This window comes from Scleropages formosus, chromosome 3 (genome assembly GCF_900964775.1).
Source record: "Scleropages formosus chromosome 3, fSclFor1.1, whole genome shotgun sequence".
NCBI lineage: Eukaryota > Metazoa > Chordata > Actinopteri > Osteoglossiformes > Osteoglossidae > Scleropages > Scleropages formosus.
Genome location: NC_041808.1, coordinates 16,020,735 through 16,034,786, shown reverse-complemented (window position 1 = coordinate 16,034,786; position 14,052 = coordinate 16,020,735). Strand labels below are relative to the sequence as shown.

The 14,052-nt window shown below is 43.5% G+C and overlaps 1 protein-coding gene across 2 annotated transcripts; it reads left to right on the top strand.

Annotated features, from left to right (window-relative positions):
* Nucleotides 1-1,044: 1,044 nt before the first annotated feature.
* On the top strand, nt 1,045-12,636 carry LOC108935132 (sialomucin core protein 24-like). 2 transcript variants are annotated; one of them, XM_018753458.2, is made up of 5 exons: nt 1,045-1,346; nt 6,284-6,574; nt 8,077-8,352; nt 9,108-9,262; nt 9,962-12,636. In XM_018753458.2, exons 1-5 carry the CDS (start codon nt 1,259-1,261, stop codon nt 10,004-10,006), a joined length of 855 nt encoding a protein of 284 aa, XP_018608974.1. In that variant the 5' UTR covers nt 1,045-1,258; the 3' UTR covers nt 10,007-12,636. The 2 variants fall into 2 exon arrangements, with proteins under 2 accessions (XP_018608974.1, XP_018608973.1); XM_018753457.2 differs by having other exon boundaries at nt 6,284-6,607.
* The last annotated feature ends 1,416 nt before the right edge of the window (nt 12,637-14,052 follow it).

Genomic DNA, 14,052 nt, shown 5'->3' with positions numbered 1-14,052 from the left:
ATGTTTTTTTTTTCCCAATTGAAGACTTTATAGCGCCTCCTTGAGGACCAGGAGATTACTACAATTCACAGTACAGTACAATACAGTACAGTCCCAAATAAACAGCTGTTTGTCAACGGGTAGCGAGCTGGTAAAAATCATTTTCGGATATTTTACCCCCAATTTATTACTTATTAATGGAATTTTATGTAAGGTAAATATAATGTTCTCATATAAATGCATTATGTAGTTGACTGTAACGTCCACGTGGTGTCCTTAGGTATTAATCGTATTAATGATATTATTCTAGGTATATTAATGCCAATAAAATATACAGTAGTAAAAGAATAAAAGAGTAGCAAAGTTGCATGATTGATGCAGTAAGATATCTTGTCAGAGTGACCATTTCCATACATTTACGTTTATTGATTTAGTAAGTAGTTTTCTCCAAATTGACGTTCATTCCAGAACAAGGCTGCAGGAAGTGTTTATTTAGACAATATATGTTTTGTGAAGCTAGAAACCTGCGGAATGCTTACCCTGGACTGACTATACAACTTGTTTTGTGCCATCGTCCTTTTTTTCTTTTGTCTCATCAATCACCCAGTCATGAAAAGGAGAATAAATCTGGGTGCGTGTGTGAGGCAGTAGGTAGTGTCATGTTTAGGACTTGTATCCTACAGTTCTCTTAATCAAGGTACTTACCCTAAATTGACACCAAGTATATCCCACTGTATCAAAGATACATCATAGAAAACTGTCTTGCATTCCTTTTGATGAAGGTACTTAAGTGGAATTGACACAGCGAGAATATATTGTGTGGCGTGGAAGGGTGAATCATAGTAAAAACTGGTAATCTAGCATTGCAAGTCGTCTTGGAGAAACAGAAAGGCGTCCGCTGAAAAGGGTTAATATTGTCATAATAAATAGTGTGATCGATCAGGAACGACGTTTAACACGTGGCAGGGTTGTTTCGCCTGCCATTCGGGTGCATTACCTCAACAGGACGTCACTGGGCATCACACCCCCACCCCACCCCACCCCACCCCACCCCAACCCACCCAACCCCCACGTCTTCACTTCCCGACCCTTCCAGCTATTTATAGCACAGAAGCACAGCCGGCAACTGGGCAAACTGCGGGATCGTGTTTTCGGAAAGGGGAGAAGGCAGCGAGGCGACAGCCCGGTCGCTCCGTGGTTGTGTGAGAGACTCAGAGAGAGACAGAGAGAGAGAGTCAGAGAGTGTGCGTTTCCTCCGAGACGGTCCGGCGGCGAAGCGATGGAGGTGACAACGTGCGGCTTAGCGCTGTGTGTCCTGCGTGTGCTGTGTGTGCTGAGCGGCGCGCCCACCGTCACAGGAGGAGCAGGTAAGAAAGACCCCCGCGGAGCCGCGCTCACATCCTCGTCACTACCCGGCTGCTGCTCTTCACTTCAGACACTGTGTGTGTGTGTCATCATCGGTGTCGCTTACAGGCCCTACAAACACCGTTCTCGGACTTATTCGTACGAAACTGACACAAACTGATCCCTCTGATTCCACTGATGATGCGCTAATTCCGCACAGCACGACGACACTGTTAACTGCACATACAATACATACACATACACAGCAACAAGCCCGGTTAGCGCGGAACTCTTCGAAACATAAAATTCAAATTCAAAATTTAAACCCGAAAACTACTTTTATTCCTCTCTTCTTGTTCCTTTGCTGTCGGGAGGGCATTTAATTCAGTAGTATTTCATGTGTATTTATTTATTTAAATTTGAGGAACCGGCGACGTTCGAGGAAACACTGACTGTAAAAATTCCTCACCGCTTCGTGCTCTCTTCTTTGTTCGGGTTTGTACTCGTAAGACGCGTTACAAAGAGGATTTTTCTTCTTATTATTCCAATAGCAGAGCCAGAGCTCTCACAGATGTGAAGGAGACGAAATGACTGTCTGTCGTCTCCATATGATGCGGTTCCCGCGCGAACCGAACCTCTCTGACCTCACGATATACATTTTTTATCCACCACCACCGCGTCGCGTGCCGCGTCTCGTGCTGCCAGGTTCACCTTCGCTGTTATTAACACTTTTCTACCGCTCGCTACTCTTAAGTGTTACACTCGTTTGGCTCTCTTTCTCCTGAAATGATGCGGTACTGTACAGAATATCATAATATGATTCATATGGAAGAACTTGCAGAAAGAATATTATGACCTGGCAGATCAGATGTACAGTGCAACAAATTGTCCAAATGTTAAATATTAAATTAAGCCACTTTTTTTTTTTTTTAACAGCAATGAATGGAACAGCAAACTGAAGCAGCTGTGTTAGTGTGATTTGAAAAGCATCAGGAAAATATTGACATTCACTTAGAGCCACCATTAGTGTGCTATTCCTATTATGGTCAGCATCATCGGAGCATTCTTACAAGTTATAACATGAAGCAAAATACAGTAATGAGCCCCTGCAGATGGACCTTACTGTAATGCAGCTGGCAGACCTACCGCTGTAGCTGATAATGTGGGGATTTATTCCTGGTGGTCCCCTCCCCATGCCTTTACCATCCCATGTTAATCGCTCCGCACAAAAATATTCCACTCAGCTTGCCATGAGTCTGAAATGAAAAATTGATGTGTTTCCATTTGCTCTGCAGTTCAAGATGTTAGACTGAAAATTTTCCAGAGAATTACATTTATTAAGAGCCAATGGCTGTCAAGGGGTAACATTGATGTAACTCTGTCTCAGGTTGGCCGCCAGACCAGGATGACCATATACCGCTTCATAGGGTGTTGGTACTTTGTTGATTAATCAGCTGTTTGTAAACCATTACCTTCTTTGGCAACCGTGACTTCTCTTAATGTGAAAGTGTGTAAGTGAAAGTGTGTAATCATTTTTCACTGGTTGATCAGTGACCAGGAGGCGCAGTCGTGCAGCGGGTTTCTGGTGGGTCTAGGGTTTGAGTCCTGCTTGGGGTGCCTTGCGATGGACTGGCGTCCCATCCAGGGTGTGTCCCCTCCCCCTCCAGCCTTGCGCCCCGTATTGCCGGCTTAGGCTCCGGCTCACCGCGACCCCACTTGGGACAAGCGGCTTCAGCCAGCATGTGTGTGTGATCAGTGACCATGCTCTCTGTGTTCAATAGAGAGCTATTAAATGGAACATAATAGAGAGAACTATTGTTCAATAGCTGGACTACTGGTTCTCCCTAAAAAATTATCTGTGGACACCGGATGACCTATAGCAGCCCAAATAAAAGCGTAGACTTCACATGTGAACACCATCGTAAAGCAGTGAGTGTTTTTCACACCTTTCCTGGAAAGTATTCAAAGTGATTGAGTAGAAATAATAAATTTCATATAGCTTGAATTGAAGGCACCTGGAGGGGGGTGCGGTGGCGCAGTGGGTTGGACCGGGTCCTGGTCTCTGGTGGGTCTGGGGTTCGAGTCCCGCTTGGAGTGCCTTGCGCTGGGCTGGCGTCCCGTCCTGGGTGTGTCCCCTCCCCCTCCAGCCTTACGCCCTGAGTTGCCGGGTTGGCCCTGGTTCCCCACGACCCCGTATGGGACAAGCGGTTCTGAAAATGTGTGTGTGTGTGTGTGTGTGTATGTGTGAAGGCACCTCATGTAATAGTGTGTAATGACGCATAGAATGACCTTCATTTTGCAAAACAGCAATAGAGTGGCATGTTTCTTGATAAAGCTGTTTCGTTTTGGCCATTTTTGAACCCAGAAATGAACGTTAGGAATGCAAGTACCTTGTATCCCAAAGAAAGACAATTTACCTGGTTTCTTGAACAAAATAGTGTGTTTTTGCTGTGCTAACGTAATTACAAACATTTCTGTACCGTTAGGACCAATACCATGAGAGTTTACAAGCAGAACACTGGAGTAATGGCTGCTTTGAAAGGGGCTTTGCAGTCATATGTGAATAATAAATTATAAACCAGTAATTTCAATCAGTAATAGCCATGGCTTTCTTTTTAAATCGGTTTAATGGTGCTTTGATTAAAAAAGTATCGATTCTTTAAAACACGTGAAAATTTCTGAGTGATTCTGAACTTTTGAACACTTGTGTATTCTGAAAAAAATGCCATATTATTTTAGATGTACTTGACAAGTAATGTTACAAATGTCCTCATCAAAATCAATTTTTAAAATATTTAACAATGTATTTTTTATGATGAATAACATGCTTTATCCATTCATTGAAATCAAATGATAGTTTTTCCATCCATATTCTTTTCTCAAGTGTTCTCGTTTTTTTTTTTCTCGGTAAACTCGTGCTGCAGTTTGAACACACACACACACACACACACAACACTAATGTGGAAAGGACTGCTAACAGCCTAAACCATTTAGCCATTAATTACAGTTATATCCAGTTCTGTTAGGCTGCCACTACAAAACAACCGTTAGACCATTTCAGCCCATGATCTGTCTTTCTTTAATTCAATTTAGACGACATTGTTACCTGAACGGGTGCACTTAAATCAATTTATGAAACATCTGGACAACATTCAATGGCTTACAGACTTGTTGGTTAATTTTTTTTTCTACATACATATGTACATAAAAGGATTTTTTTCATGGTAATTGGCTAAATGTTGAGAATGTTTATCCTCCCTCCCAGATTGTTGTAGCAGAGACACCAACACTAGGTTTCTGTGTGCCTCCTCCCCCTTGGTATAAGAGAGGGTCTCAACAGCACTCTGATTCTCTGGAAACAAGAGCATCATTGTACCTCTGTGGTTGAGGCTTTGGGTGTTTTCGATAGAGCCTCTATCATTGTAACCCTTCTTCTCTTAGACTGCTGTGTCCCAGCTGTTCGTGTTCAGTACATGTTACTCGGTGCCGCTTGTATTTCCATTCGTTTTAGAATAGAGATGAAAGAAAATGTGGTGGGTAACAAAGTGGTCCCGTGGAGAGGGTGGGTGCCTCACAGCGCCTGAGCTGTGCCATTAGTTGTAGCTTTGATCCCTGCTCAGTATGGGTGGACTTGTGAATGCATGTTTTCCCGTTGTACCTGTGGATTTCCTCCAGGTGCTCTAGTTAAAGCCTCTGTAGAAGCTCAGAGATGTTCGTCACTTTGGAGCAAAGCATCTGCCGAATTAATAAATGCAAATGGCCAGATCTGAGTACCAAGGCTTGCTGGCGATAATTAACATTTACATTTATTCATTTAGCAGATGCTTTTCTCCAAAGCGACTTGCATCCCATAGAAATGAGAAATCTAGAACTCTCATGTCATAATTCTGTGACATTCAGCATTGTTTTTGTTTTTTCGCTTTTTTGCTCTCCACAAACTGTTGTGGAAGAGAGGACTTATTTCTCTTAATCCCTGTTTCTACATCAGTCTAATGAATTATACAATTATTATATTACACTGAGTCGGGGGTGCGGTGGCGCAGTGGGTTGGACCGCAGTCCTGTTCTCCGGTGGGTCTGGGGTTCAAGTCCCGCTTGGGGTGCCTTGCGGCGGACTGGCGTCCCGTCCTGGGTGTGTCCCCTTCCCCCTCTGGCCTTACGCCCTGTGTTGCCGGGTAGGCTCCGGTTCCCCGTGACCCCGTAAGGGACAAGCGGTTCTGAAAATGTGTGTGTGTGTGTGTATATTACACTGAAGTACATTGATTGTCTTGGTAGCCATGGATTTTCTAGATTCTGTTGTCATTTTGTCCTGGAAAAATTACTGATTGATTTCCTTATTTCATTCATTTATCCAAAATTGTTCTCCAGTGCTTATATAAGACAGCATTGCATATTACTATGTATGTGTTATTCAGTTTTGATTTTTAACGTTTTAAGGGCAACACAAAAAGAGTAAATTCACCAGAACAAGCAAGTCATATGCAAACCGTCTGAACTTTTGTTCTAAGTGCTTCACGTTTTCTTTTTAACTGAATAGAATCTGTGTTTACCTGTGCTTCATGACTTCTGATATTGACCCACAAGCACAAATGCAACTGCATCTTATTGACATTCTACAAGATATAACCACACACACACACAATGTCTGAACCGCCTGTCCCATATGGGCTCACGGGGAGCCGGAGCCTAACCCGGCAACACAGGGCGTAAGTCTGGAGGGGGAGGGGACACACTCAGGACGGGACGCCAGGCCCTCGCAAGGCACCCCAAGCGGGACTTGAACCCCAGACCCACCATAAAGCAGGACCTGGTCCAACCTACTGCACCACCGCGCCCCCAAGATATAACCAGCACATACCTATAAAGGATATAAAACACACATAGACTTTCATTATAGAGTCTTTTAAATCCACAGTTGCTCCAAGTATTTTAATGTTCATGTTTTGTTTTTCCCCATTTAGGCCAAAGCACCAACGTGCCCCGAACAACCATCCGAATATCGCCCCAATTTGAAGCAGCGTCCACTGTCGCTATGTCACCTTCTACCCCTCTCTTGAGAGCAAGCACAAGACCAGGACAAACCACCCTGAATCAAAGCTCATCTGACCCTTCCTGGACTACCTCTTTGTACTCCAACAGCTCTCGCACCACCCCACTGCTCTCGGTGCCGGAGGGCAACAGCAGCAGGAGCAACGATACGCTAACAGTCGCTCCTTACAGCACCCGGCAGCCTGCTCATTTGAACAACACAGGTACACCACATCAAGAATCTACTGCCACCTCAGGTAACAGTGAAATCCTGGCTGTGTTGAAATGAAATGTGCAGAGATACCCGCACGGTGGTTGGGAAGCATTCCCCGCAGTTCTTGTAGGGCTCTGACATTCAACTCAGAATCAGTCTTTCATCATCACTATGTGAGCATTCAGAAAGTTTAAGGCCTTTGGTCTAAAAAAGCATGAGGTAAAAGTCCTCACCAATCCTTGACAACTCCTTTATATACAGTAGAGTACTTTGGTGGATACATGCTTATATTTTTGCATTTCATGAATCTGTGAATGTTTTTATCGAGAATTTTGGTGCCTTGCTGAACGACAGGAGCATCGTGATGTTGAAAGTTCTAAAGAGCCTCTGAGTATGAGGACCCCTCAAGTCATTATACACATGCACCAAAAACTTTCTGAGAACTGCACTAAGATACAATATATAAACTGCAATAAATTGTAAAGGCCCCCATAGCGTTCTAATCCCAGTCCTTCAACATATCAGCTTCCACTCCTGCTTTCATTACCTCTTCTTGCCGGTGGCCCTCTTGAAATTCATCTGTCAAAATATCATCGGCATGTCCTCATAGTCTTATTCATCCTACATTCTCTGCACAGGCTAGGAGAGATTCACTGATAGCGTTGTAGTTAGGTGGGTTTTTACTGAGCAAGAACACTCTGCCACCAACAGTACTCAACATAAGATGTGTCTGCAGCCGCTTCTCCTTACTACGATTTGTTGCTGTCACAAGACAATTCTATTTTAACTTCCTATCAAAAAAAGCTTTTTCTGGGATTGGGGCTAGATCAGGGCCTTGTGCTCTGGAAAGGCGATGTTTCACAAACACAGGCAAATATAACCATACTCACGGGACAGGCACATGTCCCCAGCCAACGTCATGCATTCCCAGATCTTCCTGCTTCCAAGTCTGCTATCACACCATTTCTTATTTATCTGCGTTTCTTTTCCCAGCGAGTATATTAACCAAAGAATGTTTCTCTTCTATGGTTTCTTTTTGAAGCCGCGATTTTTCTGTAAACAAATACTTTACTGTTATGTAAGTCACATGACCTTAATGTCAATTCATATCGACTGGGAGTTTTGTACTTCTGGATTAAACTGCGTTGTGTGGGACATTGGTTCCAACGTTTCGCTTCTCTTGTTGGAAGCATCGATGCTTGCAACAAGAGCATCCATGCTTCCAACAAGAGAAGCGAAACATTGGAACCAATGTGCTTCCAACAAGAGAAGCGAAACGTTGGAACCAGTGTCCCACACGACGCAGTTTAATCCAGAAGTACAAAACTCCCAGTTAGTTGACACCAACCGCGGAAGCCTACGAGTTTCAATTCATATCCTTTATGGGAAGTAAAAGAAACTCAATGTTTTTAAAAAGTAAAGAAGTCTTTATGTCATTGGATGGCTAACTGATTTTTGAAGACCAAGTAAAACAAATACTCTTGATCTCTGACCAATGTGTTCTTTTTCCAGCTGCCATGGACACTACGAGATCTTTTCCTCAGCTCATTAACTCCACACATAAGGACATCAAACATCCAACCCTTGATGACTCCAGTACACCCACCCCCTTTACCCACAAGAGCACTGGTGGTACTGATTCATCACTGTCTCCTACTCATCCAAACACTCCATCCACAACTGCTACTCCTGCATATGAGTCAACGGCCATCAGCCAGCTGATATTCACGTCCAGTCCTGCCGAGACCCATGAAGAAGGTCCTTCTGTGCTTAACGTGGGAGACGATGGTAAGCAGACCTGCTCTGAAAATGTTAATAAATCCGTGTGTTTGTATGAGCGTGTTTGTTTTTGTCTCTGTCATGGTAGATGGTGACTACAGTTCTGTGTTTTTCTGCATGTGTGTGACTGCCTGTGTCCAAGCAGATACGTATCTTTTCCTATAAATAATGTCTTCTGTGTTTTTTTCCGCATCACCTCCCTGGTCCCGTTTACAAAGTGAAATTCCGAAATTTTCTAAAAAGTGAGTGGAACACCATCTCTAAAGAAAGCAGCTTCAAGCATTTTTATAGCTGCTGGCAACATTGAAACAGAGCTTTTTAAAAACATGTTTTGCTGCTACATGCATTCACTGCAGAAAGTCACTTGTGATGGGTAAATGGAGTACAGAGTACAGAAAAGCCTTTGTTCTACAGAAATCTTCATGCGGTCATAAAGTCAACATATCCAAGAGCCTCCAGCATTTAATTTCTGTGTACCCACTTGGATTTGTACCCAGCCTCGGAATGATACTTGCCTCGGGGTAACGGCACAAGCTGCAGTAGCTGTTTGTGTTCCGTCTCTGTTCGAATTCACTGTTTCACTGTTATTGAGGATGTGCAGTGTATATACAGAGCACAGGTCACTTCCCGCTCGGAGTTCTGCGTTGATGTTATACGAAGACGCAGGGGTCCACACTGTTGGTTACCAAGTCAACTGCTATGAATTTGCCCCTCCTTTGCACCCAGTTTAACCTTTTGTGTCTTTGTCATGGGTTCATTGCCAGTGCTGCTCCACCCCAGAGCACCTCTGGATCCTCTCCTGGCCGCCCTGCTGTCTGTGTTCATTGTGATGGGGGCCATTGTTTCCCTCTTCCTCTTCCTCAAGTTCCGGCAACACAGCGAGCGGCCTGAGTTCCACCGTCTCCAGGACCTGCCGATGGTGAGCCCACTAGTGTTGCCAGTGGCCAAGTTGAATCAGCCAACTGAAATATCGGGCTGGAACTCGGCTGGTACAAAGGATATTCAGAATAAACACAGAAATGTCACATTAGTCATTTTTTACATTTACATTTATTAATTTTTCAGATGCTTTTCTCCTAACTGACATGCAATGGTTATCAACTAGTATTCAGAGACACCTTTATCCAAGGTGACTTTCAAAGTTAGATACACTGCACTAAAGTCCCTCCAAGCATTCACCCATCTTTACAGCAGAACAGTGTAACACGCTCTTTTGCCCACACACACACACAAAGGCCATTTGCAGATTCCCCAGTCCACTTGAAACACGTCTAGACTCTGGGAGGAAACCGCAGCACTTGGAGTAAATACACACAGAAATGGAAGAACGTGCACATTCTGCAAAGACTGAGCTGGATTTGAGCCGACGTCCGGACGCACAGCCCAGGTGCTACCTGCTGTGCCACCATGCCGTCTTCAATAGTTTACCTTCTGCGGTGTGATGCAGTATGGTGGATGGCAGGGTGTACAGTAGTGTGCGGTTAATAATACTCTCTGCCTTTCATTCATGATGAAGATCCTTCAGATTTAAATTGTTTAAATTAATTAGCTGTAGTGTTTCTGTGTTGGTTTCAGGAGCAGTTCCATGTCTTCCCTGCTTCTTTTCATTTCCATCCAGGATGACATGATGGAAGATACCCCACTCTCCAGGTACAGCTACTGACCTGATGCCTGTGAACGTCACCAGATTCATGCTTGTCTGCCGACTGACAAGGGCCTCCATCGTCCGTCTACTGTCAGCGGTGCTTCTGAGTGGACCTTCACTGTATACAGGCCAGAGTCTCCTCTGCCCTTCAACAACTTTATTTCTTCTGTACGCTTGTGAAGATCCCTGGTCAGGTACTGTCTGGATTTTTTGAACAGCCAAGGCAAACTGCCATTTAGTAAGGCGGTGGCTGAGGTTCATTCATGCCTTGATCACTTTGAGCGCTGCTCCTCCGATGAGTCTGCATCAGTTTGCCATCTGGTGGCAGTTTGGGATCCTACCTTTTTCATGCTGCGCTAAACAAGAGAGCGAGAAGAAAAGTTTCACAGACACTTGCACTGAGCTGGTGAGAAATGGAGATAGAAAACTGACTTATTCCCGAAGGCACAACATCGGTTATAGTAAGGTAATATTTTAAAATCTGGTTGGAATTATTTAGGAGCAAAGATCCGAAAGGTGCAGATGCAATTTGCGTTGCGCTTCATTCCGAAATTGGCTCATACCGTATATCCAGGATCCTAAAAGAACCCTGTTAACATATAAATAATCACAGTTTTGTTTGTTATGTCTCAGGAGGATGACGTAAGAATGAATTTACTCAGAAAGGAAAAGTAGTATCTTACATGCATTTGAAATTGTGTTGAAATTGTGCTTCAACGTCAATCAAAATTCCCGCGACAGGTCAGTATGCACGCGATTGTGTCCGTGCTGTTCCCTGCAAAGTCAGAAGTATTTTCTTGGATCCTTGTGATTTTGATGTCACTGCCTCGTGTTGATGGAAGGTCTGAAAGGAAGACTCCACCAGTGAAAAGGTGACAATACGACTGTAAACTTCACGTTCTCCTCAATTCCATTTGTAGGAGTCACTTAAGAATCTGCAGAACTGTACAGTAGGCAACAACTGCCAGATAGATGCAAATATTCATTGATGGCAGTAACCTTTAATCTCTTTTGGCTCATGGTAACCAGTGGAGAGTCCAGGAAGGAAAAGACAGGGGGACTCCCTCTAAGGGCAGTTTAAACCAATGACAGACGGTATACTCGAGCTGTGTGGTTTCTGAACGTGGGAAGAAACCGGAGTACCCCGAGAAACATCGCACAAGCTCCTTAAAGATGGAACCGGGGCTGGATTGCAACCACAGCCCCGGAGCTGTGAGGTGATGGTCCTCCTCGCTGAGCCAACGCTCCTGGCCCAAGTACAGCCATAGAAAGCAAACAGAGAGCTGTTCTTAAGTTTCCCTCCGGGAGAGCAACTGCTGGACCCTGACTAGTCCTCGGTGCCTGTGGTTTTGCCATGAAGGAGGACCTCTTGATGCACTCAGTCTCAGCTAAGAGATCCTTCTCGTAAACCTGAACGTTGACAGAGTGCTGGTTGTTAGCCGTGGAGGAAAGACTCGTTGACGCTATGGACAACTCGAGTTAAAGTTGATTTTTTTTTGCATTCGCTCACTTGTAACAACACATGAATGCTCACAATACGGTCCGCGTACGTTGCGTTCGTTCGTTTTTTTGATTCGAAATTGAAAAACAAAATGTGAATTACGATGCTTCCATTCATTTTTTGTTTTAAAAATGAAAAACAAATTATGAATTAGCTATGTACACGGACCCAATACACGACTATTTAACACTTCAAGACATAGTCACACATTTGTTGTCCTGTCTGGAAAGAAACCATTAAACGGGAATGATTTATTGCAGATTGGAACAGAAAAAGAGAGTTGCATTTCTTTTCCTGTAATCTATTGTTTCAGACACAGCTTTAAGTGCCATTTTTTTTAAAGTGTACTGAAAGAAATGATTATTAAAGTTTTCTCTTTTACTTTGGAAGAAATGATTGAAGAATTTTGCGAATAAGAAAAGAATGTTGCTATTATTATTTATAGAGCACGTGCAGTGGAAATAGCTAGCGGGCACCTTTTGAAGAGTGGTTGAATTTATATAAAGTGTTGGAAATGGCACTGAGTGAATTGTTCTTTCATGCACTTTCCACTTCTACATTCTGGTAATTTTGAGGACGTACTGCAACGCTCAAGGCTATATCACTGGAAACAGTTCACGATGTGGCCTGGTGGAAGGCCACATACTGTATTTATATATAGGTACTGTATGTATAGGTAGTAATGAAAAATCTCTCTAGTGATGAGTCACGCTGAACAGGATCAGGAAGCTGCAGCAAGTCGGATAACCGGATCAAACAATGACCTTTTTGAACATAAATACCACGTATCCGATGGGAGCATCGGTGTTAGACACACGGCGGGTCTGCCAATGACATCCGCACCACGGCACTGCAGATTACTGTGTGTAGCTGTCAGAGGCCTGTTCCCTCCACGGGGGGAGTGTCTGGCTCCAGATCTGAGGCTCTCCCTGGCATCACTAATTGGGAGGGTATAATCAGCGAGATGTCAGAGTGCTGCTGAAATATTTATTAACTCTGGCCGAGCGCTAATGCCTGTCGACAGCTAGCAGACAGATCTCGTCTGAGGCCCGTCTCTGTGGGGAGTGCCATTTTAAATCAGGTGTCATGTATTCAAATCTGGTTTGTGTCACAGGCCCCGGGACCCACAAACAAAATTCACATCACTGATCGAATCATAAGGTAATCCAAAGACCTCTAAAAGGCTACCGTAATTTCTGCAGTTACTGATTCGAGTTACTGTATGGGAAGGTTGTAAATGTTTCATTTAAATTTTTCTATAAATACATAGTCATTGTTATTATTATGTATTATTTGGGTTTCAGTGTCATTTTACTCATGGCTGTGTTTTTATCACACTTCCTAATAGCCTTGTGCTGGTGAAACTCATTGCATACCTGGAGTAGGAAAGATTAGTTGTTTTAATTTGATTCATTTAATTTTTTTGTCTATTTTCTTTAACTTCACCTTTTTTTTGGGCTCTGACTTTTAGTTACAGTACAGTATCTGAAGGGGGAAATGGTGGCACAGCAGTGCCTCACAGCTCCTGAGCTACTTGGCAGGCATGGGGTTCAAGTCCTGCTCAGGGTGTGTGGAGTTTGCATGTTTCTTGCTGTGCTTGCACCTCCCTAGACATGCACGGAAGAAGGCACTGACAAACCACTTCTGTTCCTTCCTTGCCTTGAAAACCATGCGAGTGGTCACTGTGAGTCAGAATTGACTTGATGGCACATACATATATGATATCTAAAAGTTATACTTTAGTGTGTGTGAGTGTGAGTGACAGAGAGAGTGTGTTCCACTGATGTACGGGTGAGTGACCCATTGTAAGCAGTGTATCTAGCAGTGTAAGTCACCATGGCCCAAGTTGAAGTCTGCCCTTCTAGTCTGTGCCAGACCCTTCTTGATCTCCAGTAACTCCCTCCGTCATCTGGGGACTATGTGGAAACCTTTATTATTTTATTAGTGTTAATGCTTTTAGCATTTGTGGTATCAGACTTTATTTTACAGAAATAATTGATTAAATATGTTTCTCGAGGGTGCAGCAGCAACCTCTCCTGGTACCTTCGAACACCTAGTCCACGTCACCTGCAACACGTGCTCATACTTTTCCTTCACACAGCAGTTGCAGTATAAACTCCAATGTCTTCTGAACAGTAAACAGTAAGGTAAATAATTGCCACATTCAGGTAATGTGTAACTATTATGTGTTCATCAGGTGAAAACATAATTGAGTCTGTCAAAGAAATTCTTCCCACGTAGCAAGATATGTCCATTCGATGCGAGGAACTGGAATTCAAAAACAGTGTAATGAGAAACTAGTGTACATAACACGGTCTCTGTACACAAATAGCAGGTCAACAGCCAGAGACTCAATGTACTTTAGTACAATTCAGCATTAGAAGAACAAGCGGATGATTTAATATCCAGATCCGGTTGAACTTGTACATAGATACAAGTGCATAGCAACTTACTGGCCTGAACACTGGGGAAACAAGCTTCTGTGATATTCCTATACATAATACATAACCTCCTGAGACCTTACAAAGTGGGTTTTAAATATATTTCTAAGATTTCTAGGAGC

Excerpts from the sequence above, each read along its gene's own strand:
- LOC108935132 (XM_018753457.2), top strand. The coding sequence starts at position 1,259 with ATGGAGGTGACAACGTGCGGCTTAGCGCTGTGTGTCCTGCGTGTGCTG. Across the intron at positions 1,347-6,283 it reads CACCGTCACAGGAGGAGCAG|GCCAAAGCACCAACGTGCCC; the intron begins GTAAGAAAGACC and ends TTCCCCATTTAG. Across the intron at positions 6,608-8,076 it reads AGAATCTACTGCCACCTCAG|CTGCCATGGACACTACGAGA; the intron begins GTAACAGTGAAA and ends TTCTTTTTCCAG.